The following is a 23,358-nucleotide window of genomic DNA, read 5'->3' as shown; positions in this document are numbered from 1 at the left end:
AAATTAGTGATTTTATAATGATTTTGATCTTTAAAGTTATCCTAATCAAGTTTAAAAAATATTAACTAACTTGGTAAATATTTTATATATAATATTTTTGATTAAATTATATTAAAAAAATAAAAATTATTAAAATAAAGATATTTTAAAACAAGACTACAGAGAGGAGAGGAATTCCTTCCTAATTGCACCCACTCCGTTTTGTCGTTTGCGCACTCCTTGCCCACCAGTAGAAGGCGTCAATTTAGGAGGGGGCCACAGACGTGTTGCCAGCGTTTGGATGCCACTCGACAATTTAATTGAAGTCAACAAACCAAACACTCTTCTCCCGTGCGACCTCCCCTTCGATCTCCGTTAGTCTAAATGGACGGTTGAGATCCAATATCCGCTCGTCGTCCTTCCTCGCAAAAACGCCGCGTTACCGCTTCCGTCTACCACAATATCTCCGCCCTCGGCGACCTCTCATCCCTTCGCAATCGAGAGACAGAGAGAGAGAACGAGCGTTTGCTTTGCAATGGGTCTGCAGGTAGGATCTCCGTCTTCATCATCGTTTGGTTGTTGGTGTTTGTTATCTTCTGTTCTCGTTCGATTTCATTGTGATTTTGGGAATTTTTTTTTGTGATCGGATCTTGGAGAAGTAGTTCATCCATCGCAGATGGTTCCCCTTTGTGGTTTTTAGGATCGAAACTTTTTCTATTGAATGGGTCAGTAACGCATGATTAATGTTTGGAGAAGTTCGAGAGTCCTTTTTGATATGGGACAAGTAGTTCTTCGGCGTGTTCTGATCGTATACTTTTAGATCAGAGTATAAGATGAAGTGTTGCATCTTTTGTCCTTTATTTTTGCAACAAAAGGGAGCCTTTGTGTTTCGATTATTTAGGGTCGGCTCCTTTACCCCCTTTAACATCTGGGTGTCGTTTGTTGATTCAATTTTCCTGTTGAATTTTCAAGGTGGTTTATGACCCCTTCTATGAGTTTTTGTGGAACACATATCTACTCAAAGGATCTCTTGTTAAAAAAGACGTAAGTTTTCCAACGAGTTAAGCTTGATTTTACGCATCATTAGATGGGGCAGAGTTCTGAGTATGCTTTCTGTGGCTAAATGACTCGCAAACCGTATGGTCGTATTTCAGCCAACTGCTGAGGTCCTCAACTTGCGCTTGCAGAGGTCAAAGTCTTGGCTTTGGGTATTTAGCGATACCTCGTCTGCTATATACTAACGAATGACGCTTCCACTTCAGATTCCTCCCTCCATAAGGGGAAGATATAGTAGAATGGAATAAGGAATGTACCCCCGTACCCACTTGGAAGTGGACGCTTCCTTCCTCCTACTCCTGTTTTCTCAGACCTGCCTTGAAAAGAACACTTTTATTTGCCATAAGTTTAGTCTCAGTTATCCTAAACTATAAGTGTTTATTTAACTGCATATGTGATTAGGCCATTTTATTGGAGACATCAAACTGCTTGACAAAGAGTTCCTTTCCAAAAGCAAAGTGACTCTTTATGGAGAAAAATAAAAAATGATAAAAAGGAAATGCAATTATTGGCCTCTGCCTTTACCTTGTACTGTTGAATTAAGAAGATGAATTCTGTTAATGTACCTTGAGCATGGATTCATTTTGATACTTTAAAAAATCTAGCTGTCATAGTTGTTATCTATGTAATTTTATTTTTCAGTTTCACCCACTATACCATTGTCAACACAAGGCAACATATTAAACGACGCTGGTAAGTGTTTCAAGATAACCTATGATGTATCAGACACCTATATCCACTTTATCCGTTTTTCCAGTATCAGAAGACAATGTGCTGGGAGGCTAGTTATATACATGTCTGATACCATGCCGCATGCTCATACTTAGTTAATTGTGATATAGGTATCCTAGTGAGATAGGATATGCTTGAGGCTTAATCAGTTTGGTGCTGGTTTCTAATTTGTTGCAGGAAGAGTTTCAAGGCTATTCTGGAAAAGCTAAAACACTACCAGAGTCAACTATGAACGAGAACAAATTCAATCTATATGGACTGTACAAGCAAGCAACTGTTGAACCAGTGAATACCAGTAAGTAATCTATAAAGCATGTCTTCTGGTTTATGTTTTCTCATAGAATGTATGTATTTTTCTTCCAATATGATCATTTAAATCTTGTTATATTTTTGGTTTATATAAAAATATACAACATGACAATTTAATTTAATGGATTATAGATTAGAGAGTACATGCTATCATCTATTAAGGACTTGTTCTGATTGAGGGGTTTGAAAGGAGAGGAAGAATTTAATTTTCTCTCTTGGAGAAGCTCATTTTAAAGAAGGGAGATTTATTGACCATTTCCCTTCTTCCATTTATATTTTGCAGTTTTCTTTTCATTTTGAGCATATTGGCATATTTGTGAAAACAATAATCTTTATTATCATGTTAAAGATATAACATTGTTAGTCTAGCTCTAGGTTTCAAGATGTTTGGTGTTCTTTACCCTTTTGTTATTTTTCTTATGAATTTCAGGAAGGGCATTTCTTTTGATGTTTTGATGGTCATTTGAGCTCTATATTCCTAACTATGAATTTGTTTGTGTTCTCTATAGTAACAAACATAACTTCCTTAACTAAAATAATTTCGTCATTGCATGATTTATTCAGAGTCCTGATAGCATAAGAACCACTATCATTATTGATTATGAACTTTTATTATTTTTTGGATTTATATATTGCCTAATTACACTAATATAAGGATTCATGTGACCTTGCATGAGACAGATATTCCCTTGACATTGATTGATATGTGTATTCATTGTTTTTTCTTCCCACCACTTGTCAGGAGTTGTCAATGGTCAACTTAAATCGGAAAGTATTTGTTTGCTTATCTGTGCAGGACAGAATGGCATCTTTAGATGGCTACATTTATATTGTCATATAGTTTTGCTCCTTTTCTTGTTTTCCAGAATTCTAGTTACTCAATCTAAATTGTTTGCTTTATATCTCAGATATGGATTTTTTCAATAGCTTTCTCTGTGAATCATCCCCATCTGAGAATTTGTTTTCTCATCCGGATGTTAAAAGGTGTCCATTTCTGAGGAACATTAACGAGCCCACTAACTTATCCTTCTTATCATCTCTCATTAAATTCCCAGTAAGTCTTTCTTAAGCACAGAGATGATTGCATGGATTACTATTTCTTAATTCCATGACAGTTGCCTTTTCTGTCTTTTAGATTGCAGGTGCAAAAGGTCCAATCTTTGAGGATGGACCCAATTTTGATTTCGCATTCAAGCTTTTCCATGGGCGTGATGGAGTGGTTCCACTTACTGAAAAATCATATGTACATGAGGAGAACATGGAGACTGAGCCTGTATTGCAGTTCAACCCTTTGGCAGGAAAAGCAGCCTCTATTAGCCTATCAGGTTTTGGGTTGGGTGGTCCCTTTGGTTTTGATTTCTTTGCTAAAAAGTGGAAGAAGGCGAATAAAAATTCCCCACAGAGGGGTGGAAAGGTCAGCTCTTCATTGTTTTTCGTTTACTAAAAATTCAACTAATTTCCTGCCAGTATTTGTTTAGTGAAACTACTGAATGCATTAATTAGAATATCACGTGTCTCAGGTAAATTGTGAATATTAAGTTCTCCCATGTTTGAACCCTAAAAAAGTTCTTTGATATGCATATTAGGGCAACCGTATATGTGGCCTCCTTGGCATTTTAAGCAAGGTACCATATTACATATGTAATATGAGGTCCCTTTAGTCAATTAGGGCTCTTAGAAAGGTTAGGCAGACATCTAATTGGGCACGGTAGACTATAATTGCAGTGAAAAGGAAAAATTTGTTCTGTTGATTTGATAATGAAGAACTTATGGAAGATTTTCCTCCACTAAAGAATTTTAGACTAGTCATTTGAATGTAAAGTAATAATTTATGTTTTTAATATTGTAACACTTGACTTCTCACATGGCAAACTACGTAGGAAGCTTGTTTAGACCCACACACACACAGTGTTTTATTGTATGATTGACATATACTATTTTCTATGTGAATTAAGAATTGGCTGAACTTATTTTTGGATATATGCTAATTTTTTTATCAATATAGGAATTTTTATTATTTAATAAGGCCTTTTAACGTGTTGATCATTATCATCAGCATATACGGTCTTGTTCCCAACTAATTTTTTTTTTTTTTTTTTTGCATTGTTTTGTTGAGCATGGGCTTCAGAGTAGAGATGGTTCGTCACATGAAGCATTAAGCAATGAATGGCTCGAGACAGGTCAGTGTCCACTAGCGAAGTCTTACAGGGCAGTGAATGGTGTCCTGCCTCTTGTTGCAAAGGCACTACAACCACCACCTGGTATGAAACTCAAGTGCCCGCCTGCCATAGTAGCTGCCCGAGCAGCACTAGCTCGTACAGCCCTGGTGAAGACTCTCCGCCCTCAGCCGTTGCCTGCAAAAATGATAGCAATTGCTTTACTAGGCATGGCTGCAAATGTTCCCCTTGGAGTGTGGAGAGAGCATACTGAAAAGTTTTCACCTCAGTGGTTTGCAGCCGTCCACGCAGCGGTGCCATTCATCGGCATGCTCAGGAAATCAGTAGTCATGCCGAAGACAGCTATGGCACTAACCATTGCAGCTTCAATTTTAGGTCAGACCATCGGTTCAAGAGCCGAACGGCTTCGGCTGAAATCAGCAGTAGCTACGAGCACAACTGTCTCCATGACACAGGCAACTATAAGCTTCAGAACCAGTGGGCATTGCGGTGAAGAGGCCACAAAAATCTGGGAACCTCTTCCAGTCAAGATTACAGATGAAAGTCCAGGCTCATTGCCGTCTGCACCAAAACCCAGCGTATGCTTTTGAAAGACCATAAATCCAAAGTTCATTATCGATCAAAACTGGGCTATCCATGCTGGTCGGTTGCTTGCTTGTATGTCTTTGCTTGTGTGTGTCGATATAGTAAGTTCCTTGAACATTGCATTATGTGCTAGAGGAACTGAACGAATACTAAATTTCAAACTTATTCCATTCCGCCGCTACTGCTATTATACGCTGGATACTATCGAACTTCTGTGTTCTTTAGTAAATAAATCAATGTATGCATGATTTTAATACACTACATCTTTTAGCTCATAGATTTGAGATTTGCAAACGGGTTGGTATTAGTTGACATCGAAAGCATTCAAGGAGAAGGCATAATAATGGCTCATCAATGTGCGAACAATAGGAAGTATCAAATTGTCTCGATATGAAAATCTAGGTATTAATTTATATTAGTAAATATGTATCAAAAACTAAATTAAAAATGTTCATTGCAAGTCTCTCTATACTAAGTTGGTAGGTCTCATTCTATAATTTTTTTTTATTTGTCATTAAAATAAATTGAGAAATTTTTTTATCTGTCATTAAAATAAATTGGGAAGTATTTTTTTTTTTTTGATATTAGGATAAATGACTCACTTTATTAAATTTAGATAATCAATTTTCACTATATATTACATCAAATATTTTAAAATTTTCATCATATTTAATTTTTTTATTATTTTCTACTCTTTTTTCTATTTTTTATTATTATATTTATGAAATTAGGAGAAGGAGAGAGATTGAGGGGAAGAAGAGATTAAAAAAAAATATTATTTTATTTTTAAGATAGAGATTTCATTCTTTAAATTTAAAGAATTATTATTTATCAAATCTAAATTTAAAAAATGGATAGAATAACTGATATAATTATTCAATTCATCCCATGTGAATGTTCTTAGATATGTAACTTTTTAAACGATAAAAAGGAAAATTGTTCGACGTCCCAATGATCTTAGATCCAAATTATTTTGGGTAAAATAATAAAAAATATTTTAACATTAATAAAATGCAAAAAAATATTTTTTTTAAATAAACCTTAGGGGTCATGCTCGACCGTACTATTTTGATTATGAAGTAACCTATTCGTCAAACGACCTCACACTATTTGCCTATGCGGCATCCATCGATCCCCGTCAGTAGTATGAACGGTTGAGATTCATTATCCGCTCGGTATCCTTCCTTTCCTCAAAAACGTGGTGTCTACTATTGCGGCTGCAGTAATATCTCCGCCGTCGGCGATCTAAACGCAGTCGAGAGAGCGAGATAGCACAATGGGTTTGCAGGTAAGATCTACGCATTCATCATCATTTTACCAGTATATTTGTGCTCCTTTTGCTTATTGGTATTTGTCTGTTCTCCTTCGATTTTGTTTTTGGGATTTTTGTTACCGGATCTTAGAGAAGATCATCTGTTGCATATGGTCCAATTTAAGGTTTTTTTGTATGATTTTTGTGATTCCCGCGTAGTAGACTTCGAGAGTCCTTTTTGATCGGAGACGAGCAATTCTTCAGAGTGTTGAACTGTTTATTGTCTGATCTAGTTTTTAGATCTGAGTGTAATATCAAGTGTTGCGTCTTTTGTCCTTTATTCTGAAACAAAAAAAAAGAAGAACTTTCGTGTTTGGATTACTTAGGATCGGTTCCTTTTCCCCTTTAACATCTGGGTTCCGTTTGTTAAGTCAATTTTCCTGTTGAGTTTTTTTGAGGTGGTTTATGCCCCTTCAAATTAAAGCCAGGATTAGAAAAGTTAACTCTTGATGAGATGAGCCTACTAGATGCATGATTTTATTTCATTGAATTCGATGTTCTTTTTTGTCAAACACATCTAATTCAAAGGATTTGTTAAAGAAAAAAACTGTAATTTCTCCAGCATGTTAAGCTTGTAGTTGCACATCATTTGTTGGGGCAGACTTCGAATCTGTTTTCTATCGATAAACTACTCTGAACCCCTATGGTCGTAGTTCAGCAGATTACCAGGACTGTTGGCTTGCCCTGATGGAGGTCAAAGTCTCAGCTTTGGGTATCTAGCGATACCAAATACTACCGAATGACCCTCCATTTCTGACTCCTCCCTAGAGGGAGAATATGGAGTATAAGGAAGTAAGGAACTTTCTCCGCGAACCCCCCCTAAGGGAATTTAAGCAGAATGTTACCACCCCCTTTCACTCCTCCTGTGTCAAAGATCTGTCCCGAGAAAGATGGCTTTTAGTTACCAGAAGGCTATTGTCTTAATTGCCCCGAATTAAAAGTGTTTGTTTTGTGCTTGCCTGTGTATATAACTGCATATGTGATTGAATCATTTAATGGAGATATTAAAGTGCCTGAAAAAAGAGCTTTCCAAAAACAATGACACTCTTTCCAGAATTTTGTTCATAGAATAAAATTATGTGTCATCGGCAATAAATTATAAATGAAGTATCGGTCTTTCCGTTGCCCTTATACTGATGAATTAAGGCGATGAATCTTTCTTAGAATTTGTTCTGTTGATGCATGCATATGGTCATTATTCATTAGTCTAACACTTGTACAATTTTAGCACTTAGTTGGCACCTTGAGCATAGACTCATTTTCTATGCTTTAAAAAATCTAACTCCATTGTATGTGTCATCTATATTATTTGGATTTCTCAGTGTCACCCCCTATAGTAGTGCTAACAAAAGACGACCTTAGATTTTACATGTTAGCCCTCACAGGTATGGTGCATTGGTATAACACTTAAGAGAACAAATAAGAGGACTAGAGTTTGAATCCTAGTAGGGACGACAAATATTCTGGAGGTCGTCCTTTAAGTGTGCATAAGTTGTGCTCAGGATTTATCCCGTAAGCGAACCATGCGAAGGTTGTCTACCTCCAAAATTAACCAGGTGAAGTCTGGACACCTTGATTATCAAAACAAACAAAAACAAAAAACAAAAGACGACCTCTGTAATGAACCTTGGTAAGGCTAGATACATTCAGTACCTCGATCTGCTTGTGCTCCCAGTATTTGGAAACAATGTGTTGGAAGGCTAGATATTTGCCTTTCAGATAACCCTGTGCTACATGCTCATACTTGGAGTTGAGAGCAATATAGATATCATTGCAGGTGCTATGTTATGCTTGAGGCTTGATTAGCTTGTTGTGGTTTCTGATTTGTTGCAGGAAGAGTTTGAAGAATATGCTGAAAAGGCTAAAACGTTACCGGATACGACTACTAATGAGAACAAATTGATTTTATATGGACTGTTCAAGCAAGCAACTGTTGGACCAGTGAATACTAGTAAGTTTTCAATGAATAGCTGTCATGTTTTTCTTCTCTTATAGAGCGTGTCTTTTCAAGTAATTGGTGAATTGATAAAATGAGAGAATCCTTCTACAAATATCAATAAGGGAAATCCATGTAAGGTATTAGGTATAGAAGATGATTGTAAAATGATATATATAGTATGGAAACTTCTTCCCTCCCTTTTAACAACCAAAATGTGAAACTACTTCTGGCATTACCACCACAACTACAATCCTATTACTGCTCAGAATACAGCGGAAGAGTACCCTCTATAACGATACTGATTGAATGTGCTCAGTGTACTGTTTCTTGTAATCCTATGAGACTTCAATGCAGATGCTAACAACTAAATTAGTGCTCCCATCTTCCTGACTTTTTACTGATCACTGCAGTCTTGTACTTGATATCTCTGCGAGAAGTAAATGTATGTGCCAATCCTCTTAAGGATTCGTAGGCCTCCGGTTAACCATACATCAAATCTTAAATGTTGAATGTTCAATGTGTGTTAAAATATTCACTGGACACACTCGAGAAGGAAGAACTTTTGAGCAGTGACTTTATGATTTTTTTTAAAAAAAATCATTGGTGCTTCCCTTCGTCTATTCTTTATCTAACTTCAACAAGTAAAATTATGCACTTTGGTTCTTCACAGGCCGACCTGGAATATTCAATTTAAGGGACAGAGCTAAATGGGACGCTTGGAAGGCTGTTGAAGGTTTCCCACTTTTGTCTCGACAAGTTTGAGTTCAGTCTTTCTATCACTTCACTGAAAAACAACTGATAATCGCGTGTAAATTACAGGAAAGTCGAAGGAGGAGGCCATGACCGACTACATCGCCAAGGTTAAGCAATTGCTCGAAGAGGCTTCCTCCGCGGCCTAAAGCCTAACCACTCGGGGTATAGATTTACAGAACCAAAACAACTTGCTCTATGTAATAATGTTATATAAAACAAAAAACTACCTTCCAACATCAGCCATGAGGTTAGAATGATCTTCGTGGGTGTTGTAACTTGTTATAGACTCTCTCTTTGGTTAGTTTTGGGGAAAGCTCATACACTCCCTTATTTATTTGTCTTTTTTTACCTACGAATTGGTTTGAGTTTCTAAAATTACTTTAATTAATTTACTGGATCCATATGAAAGTATTTTATACAAGTATTTTTAATTAAATTATATTTTTAAAAATAATTTATTTTAACATATTATAGTAGCACAGTTTGCTAGCTATGTAACTGTTACAATAATTTTTAAAAAAATGTATTTTATTATAATAATATTAATTAAGAGCCTCATTTTTTATTCTATTTTTATCTTTAATTATTAAGAAGAGCTTGGTCGGTTGGGTATCAACTATGGAGGGCAAAATGGTCAATGCATACTTACTGCACTCCTACTATTGTACCGTTCCTCGCCGTAGCACTCCTCAAGGGAAGCAGCGCCAGCAGCTTCACTGCCGGCGGAGAGCGATCGAGATGGAGAAGAATGTCGTGATGATCTGCTCTTTCGTGGGGTTCCTCGGCCTTCTCTCTTCTGCGCTCGGCTTCGCTGCCGAAGCCACCCGGATCAAGGTTTGCCACCTTACTCGATCTTGGTAAGATGGATTTTCCTCGAGTTTCCTTGCGTATAGCTTGGAGCCGGATCTTTGTCGATCTTACAACTTTCTGTCATTTTCCGCCTCCGTCGCACCATCAATGTGAGCTTTAGGACTTGTTATTGTGATTAGGGTTTAGAGAAAATGACGTTTTTCTGTGGGTCCTATTGCAAACGTCCGATCCTAATATTGACGTTTCCAGGTTTACTTTGTGGGTTCTGTTATGAGTAGAAGGCATCCACTTCTAGTTCACTCTGATGATTGAAGTCCTACATCAGTTTCTAGTTCACTCTGGTCTCATTATTATATAGCTATCGGTTCTCAGGATGGTGACTGAAGTTTAGCATGAATTTGAAGTTTACTCAAGTTTCAAATAAGTCACAGTAGAAAATTCATCCAATAGTGTCATGTGTTTCCATTAGCGGTTCGAGATGGTTTTGTATTGGATGAAGTAGAGATTGTTCATTGCAAACTAGAGACTAAATTGGGTGTTTGAAACTTGATTAGTCAAACAGGTAAAGAAAAATTTTAGACATGAAAATATTATTTCTCTTTTTTTGTTTAAATTTGGCTTGTTATTTTTACAAAATGCACGGAACCATTTGTCTTTCTTATCCATTAAGTTTGCCTAAGAAATTTGAATAACCTTGCAGGTTCTTGTTAAAACACAATCAGGTGTTGGTATCTGTAAACTTCCACTTGATTAAAACTTAAGCAAACCTCATTAAGAATTTGGACAGTTCCATATTTATCGAGTATAATATTTCCAATCTACTCAATTGCTTGCGATATGTTAAGCTGCATTGCTTCCAATCCAATAGGCATAATCAGCCATTATTCATTTCAGTTTACCTTTATGTGTCAAGGCAAGCCTTTACTTTGTTAGGAAAACCTTGACTAAGCTTAATGCTTTTTCTCTACCCTGCAGGTTTCTGATGTGCAAACAACTTTAGGTCAATGCTCCTACCCAAAGAGCCCTGCACTAGCTCTTGGTTTAATAGCAGCCGTGGCACTTATGATAGCTCAAGCCATTATAAACTCTGTAGCTGGGTGCATATGTTGCAAGAAATATCCAAATCCATCCAATACAAACTGGACAATTGGATTGATCTCTTTCATCACTTCTTGGTAAATTGATCAGCATTAGGTGCATTTATTGCTTAAACAAGTCGTGCCACATTTCATTAGTTATTCCTTCAAATATTGGTACTTCTTACTATTTAGTAGTTAGACATTAACATCATACCACATGTTTTGATGTTTCAGGATGTTGATAACTCAGTGTTAGCTGTTCACGGCAGTTGTCTTTGTTGAGCTTCTCTTGTTTTTTGTTTTTGTTTTCCTTAAATCTGAGCAAACACTTTCATGCCAAATACATAGCATACAAGAGTGTTTATCATGTCAACAGCCAACATAAATTTTGATATATTTCGGTAAAACAACAGACTCATAAATCTATCGAAAAGCACGATAATTTCATAAAATAGAAGTATAGCATATCTTTTGCGGTTCCATTTAAGGAAACTTGAAAGTCCAAAGCTTGCACTTTTTTAGTTCATTTATGCATGTCATTCTCTCTTTTTTGAGTTGGCCACACATACTGGGAACTTATCATCGGTTCCTCTCTTGATCCCTGCAGGATTACTTTTATAATAGCCTTCGTTCTGCTATTAAGTGCCGCAGCCCTAAATGACCAATGGGGACAAGAAAGAATGTACTTTGGTGAGTACTGCTATGTCGTCAAGGCCGGAGTGTTCACAGGAGGGGCAATCCTGTCCCTTGCAAGTGTTTCACTAAGCATCGTTTATTATGTTTCTGCTTCACTGCGAAAGAACACTCAGCCATGGAATCCACAACAAAACCAAGGCATCGTAATGGACCAACCCCAAGTTCAGAACCCAGTATTTGTGCACGAGGATACATATAACCGGCAGCAATTCCCCTGAATCCTGACAAAAAAATTTCACTCAACCATTTCGAATTCCACTGAAGATATGGGTGTGTTTAGTTGCGCAAAGTGATGGTTTTGTATAATAATCCATCATAAAAAAGAGTTGTTATGCTAACAAAAATGTAGCTTGTGATTGAGGGATGAACACCATTCAATATTATTCCCTTGAAAAGAAGGTGATGTTTTGGATCTTGTGGTGGATGTTTATGCTTGAAATTTAGGGAATGAATGAATTTATGGGAGGTATGACTTCTGCTACGGTATGTCGCATCATGTTTTCACGATTTGATAATATTTTACTGAATTGTGTTGTATAGTTTCATGGATTCCTTAATTTGCAGGACATTAAAATTGCAATGCAAATCTCATGGAAGGCCAGGAAATGGGTTCATCCTACCAGGGAAGACACCAAGAAGGTAATAAGATGATTGAAATATTGTTTTAACTATATATTTTTTTCTTTGTTTTCTGACAAGAGTAGGAAGCAAGAAAAATGATTAATAAACTTATTTTTAATTTTCTTTTATATTTGCGCATTTAATTTGAGTGAAAATTTTATCTTCAGGTGCAGTAAAATTGAAATTTAAGTTTAATTTTTTTTTCAATGTATTTATTTTTGATAAATTTTCTTGGGCAAAAATTAAAATAACACTTTTTTGGGAAAGGACCTCCCTTTTTCACCCACGCATCCACCCCTTCTGGTTTGTTCCTAATATTTTTAAGTTTGATTGAGCTAGTTGAATATGTTTTTGTAATGTCTATATTAAGGGCTGGAAATAGTCTTTTGTAAAAAATAAAGTAAGGCTACGTATAATAGATCTTTTTTCGGGACTTCGTATGGTGAAAGTTTCGTGCATCGGACTGTTCTTTTAATGTTTATATTAAGGACAGTAAATGAATAAATTTGGTATTCGGTAAAAGCTTATTTATATTTATTTAATATATAATATTAATTAAATAATGTGCAGGACATCAGCTTAATTTTTTTTATTAATTTTTTATTTTTAAAATTTTAAATTAAAAAATTAACATTTCTTTCTCTAAATCTCAATTACATAATATATCCCATAAACATACTATTATATTATGTAGATATTTAATTTTTTTTTTATTTTTTTAATTAAATATTATAATTTAATTAAAAAGTCTAAATTTTAGAGGTAAAATTTTAAAAAATTTTAACTTAAATATTATAATTCAATTAGAAAGTTTAAACTTTAAAGGTACATCAAATTTTTTTTTATTTTTAATTTTTTTTAATTAAACACTATCAATTGAGAAATTTGAACTATATAGATAAAATCTATAAATTTTTTAACTTAAACATTATAATTAAGTCTAAACTCTTATGGTACATTTAATTTTTTTTCATTTTTAATTAGGTTATAATATTCAAATTAAAAAAATTTAAGATTTTATCTTTAGATTCGAACTTTCTAATTAGATTATAATATTCGGTTAAAATTAAAAAAAAATTAGTTGTTTATAGATTTAGATTTAAACTTTCTAATTAGATTATAATATTCGGTTAAAATAAAAATTAGAAATAAAAAAATTTAATTGTTTATAGAGTCTAATATTATATCGATCAGTAGATATTTAGTATTTATATTTAAAAAAAAATATTGGTTTTTAAAAATTTAAAAAAAAATAATAAAAAAAAACGTGCTGATATCCTGCCCAAGTTGGACACTCTGTAACACCCAGGATATTAGGAGATTAAATCCTCTGTCCTCAAATTTCTTTGTCTCCGTATTCTTTTGTCGATCGGATGGATCAGATTACATCTCAAGCATGTCTTGCACATCACGAGGATACTGCACACATCTTAAAGATGTCATGATGTCTTAAGATGTAATATGATCCGTCCGATCGACAGGAGATACGGGACAGAGAAATTTGGGGACTGAAGATTTGATCTGGGATATTAGTTCCGTGTGTATATATATATATATATATATATATATATAATTCATAATTATTATAATTCCGTATTATTTATATTGATTAATAATTATTACAATATAATATTTATTTATAGCAACTGTGATTCATTATTACTATTATTTACTTAATTGACAGTTAAATTTTGTTGATTTATATAAAAAAAAAGATGTCTTTTGATTGATTTCAATTATTTTTTTAAAAAAAAAACAAGGCTCTTTTAATTTTTGCCGACTTTTCTTTGATAGAAAATGTTTTAAAATTTTATTTAAAATTAATTTCTTTTTTTGGTTGGGCATTTTGATGATCACCCTACTAATGATATGATTAGGAAGCTGCCGATAAATCGACTGCTTAGCGAAGCAGCGGCCGCGTGCTTGCTCCCTCCTCCTCCTTCCTCTTTCTCCGCTTCCCCTCCTCGATTTTCCACCCTTTCTTTCCTTCGTGATCTGCCGCAGTCTGCTGATTGGAGCTTCCCCGAATCGCCTCCGGCCCAAAGGTTCGATCTCTCGATCCCTCCACTCCGCTTCCTCGCCTTCCTCGTCCGCATCGTCGATTCCCAGCTTCTGATTTATAATCAATCGAGCAAGTTTGTCCTCTATCTTTGCTGTACTTGTTGGAAAATTTCATCAAGGCGTGTTTTTCCTTTGCGCGGTTTTAAGATGTTGGGAGGTTGAAATTTCATTCGATTCTCATTGTTCTGCCTAGATCTGTGATCCCTCATGCTGGATCCTTCCCCCTTTTGTTTTTTTGCTTAGTCAGTTTGGATTTTCCGCATGCTTGATATTGAAAAGATCGTGGAAGGATGAGTTGATCTATCAACATCTCGATCAGGTTTTGCATGTCTTTGCGTTTATGATTTCAGTTAGTACTCTGGTGCCTCTTTTTGTGTTTTGTAGATGAAAAAAAAATAGACGATATTGATTTTGCTGCTGTTCTGGGTAGGGATAAAGTTTTTTTTTTTTTCTTTTCCCAGTTCTATTGGTTGTTAACAATACACCAGTATAGATTGACCTCTTGTCTAACAAATTAAGAATTGTGATCTTAGAAAGGACCTAACTTTTCCTGATATCTAATAAATGAATTCATCGTGACTTATTTGCAGGTAGAGTTCTAAGACGACAATTCTGTCCTGAATTCAGTGAAATTAGTTGATTGTAGAAAGAAGAAAAGAATAAAAAATCCTGGCTCTGTGAACGGAATTGTTCATGGATATCCCTGAATCTCATGTAATAGAGTGCGAGCTCTCCGATTTCGATAATGGTTGTGTGCCATCTTACAAGTCTTCTGCTACTTCTGGTGTCAAAGCGGGTGTATCTACAGCTGGTAGTGTGCACGAGCTTCTTGAATGCCCAGTGTGTACAAATTCCATGTACCCTCCCATACATCAGGTACCAACGTGTGGATTCCATTTCTTTCCTTTCCTGCCTCATGAACGATTGTTCATATGCTGAAAATTCATTTCCATGTGTTTGTATTCTCCAAATTTTTTAACATCAACTCGTCGTTTGCATTATGAATTATCTTGTTTCTCGGCTGTTTCTGTTCGAGATTGACTTGCTAAATTGAAGATCCAACTACTTTCTGAAGCCTTCCAATATTTTTTTAGTGTCGAAAGATAGCTTTGATATCAAGGAGTATGTTCAAATTAAATTTCAAACCGTTCTTGAAAAGAATGCATATGATGTCATGGTTCTTCTCTAAACATTCTTGCAACTTACGATTTCACTAGCAGCATTAGATTGTATGGCAGAAAATTAATTGCATAATGGATTCAAGAATCTTTAGTTTGATTATTATTGCTCAAGAACAAGTAGCATACGGTATCCTTTATTGCATTTTTTCTCAGAGGTCTGTAACTATTTTGCTGATGATACTACAATCTGGAGAAGAATTTAGCAAACAAGAAGAAAGCTCTTTAATTTCGCCTCTATTTTCTATTTTCTTTTGCCAATCTTTGCTACCGGAAATCCACATGCAATCTGACTCTTGTGTAGTTCAGGAATACTTCCAAAAAATGGAGGATAGCTTTATGTGCCTTTTGTTTTCGAGTGCTATTGTAGATGTTACCGTCATGCTTATGAATCTCAACTCTCGTGTGATCAATACTTGCAGTGCCCCAATGGCCATACTCTATGTTCAAGCTGCAAAGCGAGAGTGCACAATCATTGCCCTACTTGTCGGCAAGAGTTGGGGAACATCAGATGCCTGGCCCTTGAGAAAGTTGCCGAGTCATTGGAGTTACCATGCCGATACCAAAGCCCCGGCTGCCCAGAGATACATCCATATTATAACAAACTGAAACATGAACAGCAATGCAGGTTCAGACCTTACAATTGTCCCTATGCCGGTTCAGAATGCCTGGTCACTGGTGACATTGTAATGCTCGTCACCCACTTGAAAAATGATCATAAGGTGGATATGCACAACGGATGCACATTTAATCATCGTTACGTCAAATCTAACCCCCACGAAGTGGAAAATGCGACATGGATGCTCACTGTAAGTTTTTTTCTGGCCTTTCATGATAGTTGCAATGCATTTATTTTGTGGTTCAATTTTTGAATTTTGAGATGTTTAAAGTCCAACAAATTCCTTGTTTTTACATTCTACAAACCTTTACATACTAGTGAAAGAAGATCTATTTGTTTGAGGTTTAAAAATCCTTTCCAAGCTGGTTTTGTTTCCTAACCGGAGTAAAACAGTATATGTTATCAATGTGGATTGTGGAAAAGGAGCTGTGATGCGGATCGAAAGAGGGCCAGGAGGTGGAAGAGTAGGGTGAGGCCATCGTCGAGCTTACCTTGTTGCAATCCATCATCACAGATTGCAGTTCCAGAACAGCTCGCTGTCGTCGAAATCCGTTGTTCTTACTGTTGCAACTTGCAAAACTGTGGGTGCTCCCAGCTCGCAAAACTGCGGTCCTTAATGCAACGAGTCCCTGTTACTTCTTTTATGTGTCTTGAAGTGTTTCATGTGCCGTTTGGCAGCTGCATGATAAGTTTCATCCATGCCGACTGATACAAATGAAATTAAAACCTCGGTTGATTTGGCGACTAAGTTGCTGAAATATGGTAACTTAAAACCAAATCAACATCATTTTCATGAGTTCAAGAACAAAACAGTTAGGTTTTGTAGCTTTTTCTCTTGTCATAAGTGCTACTATAAAATTTAATTCAAGTTCTCTTGCAACATTTAGATGATCTTTTGCTTCTCTTACTGCAGGTTTTCAGTTGCTATGGCCATTATTTCTGCCTTCACTTTGAGGCATTCCTTCTCGGAATGACTCCTGTGTACATGGCATTCTTAAGGTTTCTCGGCGAAGACAGTGAGGCAAGGCAGTTCAGCTACAGCTTGGAAGTTGGCGGCAATGACCGAAAACTTACATGGCAGGGAGTACCAAGGAGCATCAGGGATAGTCACAGGAAAGTGCGTGACAGCTATGATGGGCTGATCATCCATCGGAACATGGCTCTCTTCTTCACCGGTGGTAGCCGGCAAGAGCTGAAGCTACGAGTGACTGGCCGTATTTGGAAAGAACAATAAAAGGCCTTGGATAGTTATCACTCATCTAAAACTGTAGAGTGAAGGCTAATCTTTTCAACTTTGCCAATTTAGGATCATCTGTTTTCGAATGTACTTGGAAGTTTATGAACAATTCTTGTCACTCTGTATGATAAACTTTTAGGACTGTTGATTCAAAGCAATGAAACATGTGCAGTTGAATTTCTTCAGTCACTTGAAAATTTATGTTAGACTCAATTTGAATCTAAAATTAAGGAACAAAATTATTTCCATTTAAGAATATTTGGATTTGAAGGGGAACTTTAACACAATAATAAAATTGTTGTGTGATTTGAAGGTCACAAGTTTGAGTTACGAAAATAATCTTTTGAAATACAATATAAGATTGTGTACAATAAATTTTTCTCTGGAATCCCACATTGATAGAAATTTTATGCACCGACCTGCTATTTGGATTTGTTTACTTGGAGTGGGAGAACCCCAAAGAAGAGTCATGGTAAGCAAAGAGGAGAGAAAAGTTAAAATTTTGTTAAAAAAATATCCACAAGAAAAGAAAGTTAAGAACATGGAAAAGAGAATGGAAAGTCGATGTTTTTGTTTACTTGGGTGAGAATAAAAATGAGAGGGAATGCATAGTGGCAATAATATGTTAAAAGTAAACAAATTAAGAATGTGATTTTACTAGTTTAGAATTATAGTGCAATAATATTGTTCTCTAAACATGTGATCCTTGTGGTTTTCATAACCAACATTGCTTTATGGATAAGATTTTGTTGTGGTTATAAGCATGAACTCACATATGAAGAATTCAAACGATGGTCCATCGCGAAGAAACACCCTGAAGTGGACAGAAAATATGGATGATGTGCTCATAGATGCAATGTTACAGCAACAACTAATATTTTTGGTGCTCTAATTTTCACCAAGGACAAACCGATTGCGAAGTGAAAGATTATGCCTATCCTCTACTATGTTAAGTTCTATGCGGCGAGGCACAGAAGCTCTATCAACAAAACAAGAGGAAGAGGATGATGCAACCAACCTGGTACTTTCATCAACCAAGTTTCACTTTGAAGAATTTGATCGAGCAAGTGCAACTAATGTGCCTACGGATCAAATTTAAGAAAGAGGTAGCATCAACAAATAAAAGAAAAAAGGATAATATCAGTAATGATAGAAGGGCTCCGAGCTGCAGTCGCTGCTGTAAGAAGAGAATATCATACTGTCGAAAGAGCCATGAAGCATCTATATCCGAAGGAGCACTCTACAAATGAGATAATTGATGTTCGCTAGATAAGGCGAAAGCAAAAGCTTTCTTTGGGATCACAATCGACAAGAAGATTGCTTTGGGACTGTTCACTTTGGCAACAAGATGTGTTCATTGAACTCGAGATGCTCGTTTTTAGGGCTTTACCATGATCATACAAAAGTTGTGTAGTTTCTCGTTTCCGAATTAGGGCAAATACGACAAGAACTTAAGTATGTTCCTACTCGAGATATACTTTTCAAATATATTAACCTTACTAGAAGCAAACTACATTTGGAGCAATCTTTAATACACAAACTATTGACATTTATTAAATGCTTAAGGTTGTGCTCGAAACTTACTGTCTGAGATATCAAGCTTGTGACTCCAGGACAAAAATCTGCGACATGCTGCGGCAACTATCATAATGTTTCACGAACCATCCTTGAGGCAAATGTGAGGTTTACTCGCACTTAATGGATCGATATATGTGGCGCACGAAGAGCAAAGATGCACGAAAACCAACAGTCCCCAGCATGAGGAAGAACCCATAGCATACACAAGTCATGTAGCCGAAGAAGAATGAGGTTTGCATGAAGCCCGACATGCCTGATCTTGCATGATAGTAATAAATGCAGTAGAAGAAGATGAATACACCTGTGGAGCCCCCGCAAAGAACAGACCTGAGGATATGGAAAGAACTGCTGTTGAAGGGTAATTGGGTAGTAACATATACAAAGACTACCAATGAATTCACTTGACAAATCGAATTCATTAAATTTATTAATCGAAAAGTGTGACCGACAGAAGGCCCAACCAAACAATATTTGGCGTTTCAGTGAAATACAACTTTAATGATGACTGCAAATAGTTGTGGTGCAAATCTACCATCCGATTATCAACTCGGCTACATGCCCGTGGGGGCAAGACTAAAAATAGTTGGTTAAATGGTTCGATGTTGTAACATATCTACAGTCGAAACATTGGATTGATCTTGATTTTCTGGCTAGGATAACTTTCCATACACCAGCAAGCACAAACAAAATTGTAGGTCAAATACTTTTCTCCCTAGAAATCAGTAAGTTACTCAATATATAATGTATAAAAGTAACCGGTAGGGAACTGATAGGTTGTAATGCTCTCCTCCATGCAAATACCTAAATAACTGACCATTGTCTGAAAATTCATCTCTGCGGCTCCATTTGATCGGACTAACTGTTTTCCATAAGCTTTCATTATATAGGTCCATGTTAATTGACGCTGGAGAATCACAATATTCTGATTTCATTGAAGAGCATCCTTTGTTAGATGATCCAAACTAATGAAAGCTCAAGAAAGCATAGCTCGACATGTTGCATCGAGATTTTACAGGAAGAAAACTTTCTGTTAGGTAGAAATGGTACAGTCTTTAAGGTTATTGCTTAAAGGCAAGGACCCATAAGGAATGCAGAAGGAAACTAAAAATATCTGAACCATTCTGTTGGTTCAAAAAAAAAAAGAAGCCCGTGTCAACTTGGGACTCAAAAATATCTACTTTATCTCTAATAGAGTAGGCAAAACAAGGACAAATATTTACCTCCACCACCACTGATGATCCTCTGCGGCAAGTTGAAAGTATGTCAATGCGATTGTGATGAATGCTGTGACAATGATGAGGATGATGAAAACGATAAATAGGATACTGTAGATTGTATAGATCCTGTGACCCCACACACTAGCAAATATGTAATATAGTTCCACATATATAGCACTAAAGGGAAGGAATCCTGCCATTGCCATCTGAGGTATGGTTCCTCGATACCATGCCAATTCTGGAATTTCTCTTGGGTGCTTTGTGGTACGACATGGAGCTTGGAATTCACTCTTGCTGTTTTTACCAGCAATTCCACCCAATACAAGCAATGGAGAAGTAACCAATGTCCATATGAGAAGAATCACGAGGATAGTGCCAAATGGCAAAGCTGCAGTGGCGTTATATATGATAGCGACAGTGTTCAGAAAGCAGAACGTCAAGAACAATGGTCCACAGAATAAGCAGCTGGTCAGCAGCAAATTCCTCACCTGGAACCAAAGAGGAGTAAGAGAATCAACCATATAACAGCATAAAAAAATCGATAAAAAAACAAGCATAAACAACCTCTTACCCAGTTTGTTCCTTCGAGCTGCACATAAAAGGAGCTAGCTGTGTAACCAGCAATACCAGAAGTCAAAGCATATATAACAACAAGGGCTGTGAATAGAGCACCTCGGTTGTATGGATAGAACACGCCGACAAGTGCAAGGAGGAAGATGAAAATTGTACTGGTAGAGAGACGAAAGTGTTAGATGATATTAAGGTATTATCGGGCACCGACATTAGAAACTTTTGAGTGTGGGATCTTACAGAGCAAAGAGCTGAGTTCCAGAACCAACAATAGCTGAAAACAAAGACTTGTGCTTCGGAAATCGGAAAACATCTCCATGAATATATTTCCAACCAGTCTCCTCTTTGTCATCAAGAGACTCCTCATCAACAGAATACCTCCAAGATAAAATTTCCAATTTGGCAAGATTCATCAAATGAAAAATAATGCTTCAAAAGTAAAACCTTAAAATTTATGTCTTACTTGACAAAATCATTTTTGAGCACCCGCATGAGAATTGTAGCAAGGAACCCAGTTAGAAGTAGGACAGTTATACATGAATTAACAATAGAGAACCAGTGAATCTCTAAATGCTGAGGCATAGAGGATGTCTTTGAGTACTTTGCCATCCTTTCCGCATAGGTTATGTCAGTCTTATTCCAATGAACAGAATATAAGAACTCTACGTCTAATTCCTTATCCTCAGAGATATCCACCGAAAAAGCAGGGTCAGTTTGGACATTGATTTCAATGACCCGATCATGGTTATACTGAATATCAAAGTGAATGTGTCTAAAAAGCAAGTACTTGTCATCACTTGACTCAGTCTTATCCTTCTCAATCTTACCCACAAATCCCCACAAAGGTAGGTCATCATAGTACATTTCGAAGTAGTAGTCCTTTGCAACTGCATGTCTAAACTTCGCAACTTGTTTTGTAGACAAAGTTTTCTTGCACAGAGATACAGACTGCTTATCCTTGAGAAAATTTAACTCATATGGCGCATCAACCAAACGATCACCATTTAGAACTTCTCCAAGTGCTTCCTTCTTCTCAATAACATGTTCTGATCCAAGTCAAAATTTTACAAAGAGTTCATAAATAAAAATAGTATCAAACTTACGAAATGGCAGTGAAATAGTAAAGGAAGAATGGACCTGGCAAACAGAATGGCAAGTCATAGTAACGATATGTTTCACTGCAAATGCAGAAGATGTGGCCTGTCATTATTCTAGAAATGCTAAAAATATCCAATGAGAAACTATAAATGTAAAATAAGAGCAGAAGAAGATTATTGGGCCTTCTAATCTAGTGTTCAAGTACTATTAAATATTAACAAATGACTCAAGATTAAACAAGGAGCGTTAGTTTGATAATCACAATAAACAGTCTTTAACAACCCAACTAAAATATCAAATCAAAGGTCTTTTTTCTAGACTCTGATATGGTTTAGAATCAGGAACTTGGAATGTTTGGTAATTCAACAAAACAGACAGTTAACATCAATGGAGATGAAATAAATAATACAACCTGAAGCTTGTGAAAACTACTCCACGAGTTCAATGCCAATCTAACTCGTGATTCTGGTTAATCTACAAAAATAATGTTGTTTGACATATAGACACGGTATTAAACAATGGTAGATTCATTCTAGGATTAGCACGACAAAAGCAATACTTCAAACTTTGACATAGTCCTCCAAGGTCAACTAGACCATCCATGATATTTCATGGAGATTTTAGTTTTTGTTTTTCCTTTAAACAAAACCTAATCGTCGTAGGTATACCTGATTCCATGTAAATAGCAAAGCTAAACAATCGAAAGATCTCTTTTTTTTATTACAATACAAAAGATAGAGACAACGACGAACATTCTGCTGCAAACAACTTCGCGAAACACAGATCCACTAATGTCATCAAAAAACCCTAATCGAAAGGACGCTAAAACCAACCACGGGGGAGAATCGACAGGCCTTGTGTAAAGAATGGCCGGAATTACCTAGGATTATGAAAAGGCCCGACCTTGTTCACGTAGAGGGGAACATGATCGCCCTCCTTGTACCTATGGTCGCTTTCATCAGCTCCAACCGTCGAGCAGCAAGCCAATAACAGAAGAAACAGTGCTACCTCCATCTCTGCAATTACGAAACCTAAAACACATCCACACAAAAAAGCTCAAACAAGCGTTGTTAAAATCCACGCTATTTGCCTCGAAACGCTCACCTTTTGTCCTCAAATTCCTTCCAAACCCTCTGAGTCAGACGCGAGGATAGTTGTTTGGATCTGCAGACAAAATGCGAAGATCGTTGAGCAGAATGGAAAGAGAACCCGACGAGATCTGAAGAGAAAAGGGCTCGGGCGTGATGAAGAACAGTGAGCGAGATTTGGATCCTCTCCAAGAGCCGCTGTAACTGCCACATGAAGTTACACTCGGTCTGGCCGTTCGATTGGGTAGGTCCCATGCAGTGGCCAACAGGATGGATCTATCATTGTCAACGGAGACGAAGAGCCGTAGGAGCCGATCCGGCCTCCAAACGAGCTCCGCGACACATGTCCCCGTGCGGTATCTCCGCCGTCATATCACGCTTAAAAAAAATCCTAAATTAATTTTAATAAAATTTTAAAATAAGAAATATGTAATGGTCTATAAATATTATAATATGATGAAATACAATAATATTTAAAAATAGAGAGTAAAAAATTGATGATAATTATTACATCATCTCGAGAGGACGATTTAAAATATTTATTTATATGATAAATTCAATTAGTCTCATTGATTAACTCTGAGTGATCGGATGGTCCAATCTCACAGAATTTTTCCTTTGGCCATTAAAGTAAATAGAGAAATACTAACGATGAATGACCAAG

General features: G+C 36.3%; 5 protein-coding genes across 7 annotated transcripts; 4 read left to right on the top strand and 1 right to left on the bottom strand.

The window, feature by feature from the left end:
- Positions 1-372: 372 nt before the first annotated feature.
- On the top strand, positions 373-5,115 carry LOC121986309. Its single transcript, XM_042540190.1, has 5 exons — positions 373-526; positions 1,945-2,062; positions 2,985-3,130; positions 3,212-3,490; positions 4,205-5,115. The coding sequence occupies exons 1-5, from the start codon at positions 515-517 to the stop codon at positions 4,841-4,843; spliced, it is 1,194 nt and encodes a 397-aa protein (XP_042396124.1). The 5' UTR covers positions 373-514; the 3' UTR covers positions 4,844-5,115.
- An 858-nt stretch (positions 5,116-5,973) lies between these two features.
- LOC121986308 (acyl-CoA-binding protein) lies at positions 5,974-9,176 on the top strand. The gene is made up of 4 exons (XM_042540188.1): positions 5,974-6,126; positions 7,984-8,101; positions 8,760-8,822; positions 8,909-9,176. The coding sequence occupies exons 1-4, from the start codon at positions 6,115-6,117 to the stop codon at positions 8,986-8,988; spliced, it is 273 nt and encodes a 90-aa protein (XP_042396122.1). The 5' UTR covers positions 5,974-6,114; the 3' UTR covers positions 8,989-9,176.
- A 133-nt stretch (positions 9,177-9,309) lies between these two features.
- On the top strand, positions 9,310-11,842 carry LOC121986307 (protein MODIFYING WALL LIGNIN-1-like). The gene is made up of 3 exons (XM_042540187.1): positions 9,310-9,676; positions 10,628-10,827; positions 11,339-11,842. Exons 1-3 carry the CDS (start codon positions 9,461-9,463, stop codon positions 11,643-11,645), a joined length of 723 nt encoding a protein of 240 aa, XP_042396121.1. The 5' UTR covers positions 9,310-9,460; the 3' UTR covers positions 11,646-11,842.
- A 2,071-nt stretch (positions 11,843-13,913) lies between these two features.
- Positions 13,914-17,328, top strand: LOC121986305 (E3 ubiquitin-protein ligase SINAT3-like). Of its 2 annotated transcripts, none has more exons than XM_042540186.1 (4): positions 13,914-14,093; positions 14,700-14,985; positions 15,710-16,096; positions 16,820-17,328. In XM_042540186.1, the coding sequence occupies exons 2-4, from the start codon at positions 14,803-14,805 to the stop codon at positions 17,138-17,140; spliced, it is 891 nt and encodes a 296-aa protein (XP_042396120.1). In that variant the 5' UTR covers positions 13,914-14,093; positions 14,700-14,802; the 3' UTR covers positions 17,141-17,328. The 2 variants fall into 2 exon arrangements, with proteins under 2 accessions (XP_042396120.1, XP_042396119.1); XM_042540185.1 differs by having other exon boundaries at positions 13,926-14,183.
- A 1,213-nt stretch (positions 17,329-18,541) lies between these two features.
- LOC121986304 (transmembrane 9 superfamily member 2-like) lies at positions 18,542-22,869 on the bottom strand. Of its 2 annotated transcripts, none has more exons than XM_042540183.1 (8): positions 22,711-22,869; positions 22,487-22,637; positions 21,646-21,686; positions 20,972-21,554; positions 20,749-20,886; positions 20,510-20,666; positions 19,942-20,426; positions 18,542-19,048 (listed from the first exon to the last, which is right to left on the bottom strand). In XM_042540183.1, the coding sequence occupies exons 2-8, from the start codon at positions 22,618-22,620 to the stop codon at positions 18,829-18,831; spliced, it is 1,758 nt and encodes a 585-aa protein (XP_042396117.1). In that variant the 5' UTR covers positions 22,621-22,637; positions 22,711-22,869; the 3' UTR covers positions 18,542-18,828. The 2 variants fall into 2 exon arrangements, with proteins under 2 accessions (XP_042396117.1, XP_042396118.1); XM_042540184.1 differs by having other exon boundaries at positions 22,487-22,622; positions 22,711-22,844.
- Positions 22,870-23,358: the final 489 nt, after the last annotated feature.

This window comes from Zingiber officinale, chromosome 5B, assembly GCF_018446385.1.
Source record: "Zingiber officinale cultivar Zhangliang chromosome 5B, Zo_v1.1, whole genome shotgun sequence".
NCBI classification, from domain to species: domain Eukaryota; kingdom Viridiplantae; phylum Streptophyta; class Magnoliopsida; order Zingiberales; family Zingiberaceae; genus Zingiber; species Zingiber officinale.
This window is presented reverse-complemented; position numbering and strand designations above follow the sequence as displayed.

Coding starts and splice junctions, on each gene's coding strand:
- LOC121986309 (XM_042540190.1), top strand. Junction 3,131..3,211: donor CATCTCTCATTAAATTCCCA/GTAAGTCTTTCT, acceptor TCTGTCTTTTAG/ATTGCAGGTGCAAAAGGTCC. Junction 3,491..4,204: donor CCCCACAGAGGGGTGGAAAG/GTCAGCTCTTCA, acceptor CATGGGCTTCAG/AGTAGAGATGGTTCGTCACA.
- LOC121986308 (XM_042540188.1), top strand. Junction 8,102..8,759: donor TGTTGGACCAGTGAATACTA/GTAAGTTTTCAA, acceptor GGTTCTTCACAG/GCCGACCTGGAATATTCAAT. Junction 8,823..8,908: donor CGCTTGGAAGGCTGTTGAAG/GTTTCCCACTTT, acceptor TGTAAATTACAG/GAAAGTCGAAGGAGGAGGCC.
- LOC121986307 (XM_042540187.1), top strand. CDS start 9,461: ATGGAGGGCAAAATGGTCAATGCATACTTACTGCACTCCTACTATTGT. Junction 9,677..10,627: donor CCGAAGCCACCCGGATCAAG/GTTTGCCACCTT, acceptor TCTACCCTGCAG/GTTTCTGATGTGCAAACAAC. Junction 10,828..11,338: donor ATCTCTTTCATCACTTCTTG/GTAAATTGATCA, acceptor TGATCCCTGCAG/GATTACTTTTATAATAGCCT.
- LOC121986305 (XM_042540186.1), top strand. CDS start 14,803: ATGGATATCCCTGAATCTCATGTAATAGAGTGCGAGCTCTCCGATTTC. Junction 14,986..15,709: donor TGTACCCTCCCATACATCAG/GTACCAACGTGT, acceptor CAATACTTGCAG/TGCCCCAATGGCCATACTCT. Junction 16,097..16,819: donor ATGCGACATGGATGCTCACT/GTAAGTTTTTTT, acceptor CTCTTACTGCAG/GTTTTCAGTTGCTATGGCCA.
- LOC121986304 (XM_042540183.1), bottom strand. CDS start 22,620: ATGGAGGTAGCACTGTTTCTTCTGTTATTGGCTTGCTGCTCGACGGTT. Junction 21,687..22,486: donor GGGCCTTTTCATAATCCTAG/GTAATTCCGGCC, acceptor CTGCATTTGCAG/TGAAACATATCGTTACTATG. Junction 20,667..20,748: donor GGAACTCAGCTCTTTGCTCT/GTAAGATCCCAC, acceptor TCTCTCTACCAG/TACAATTTTCATCTTCCTCC.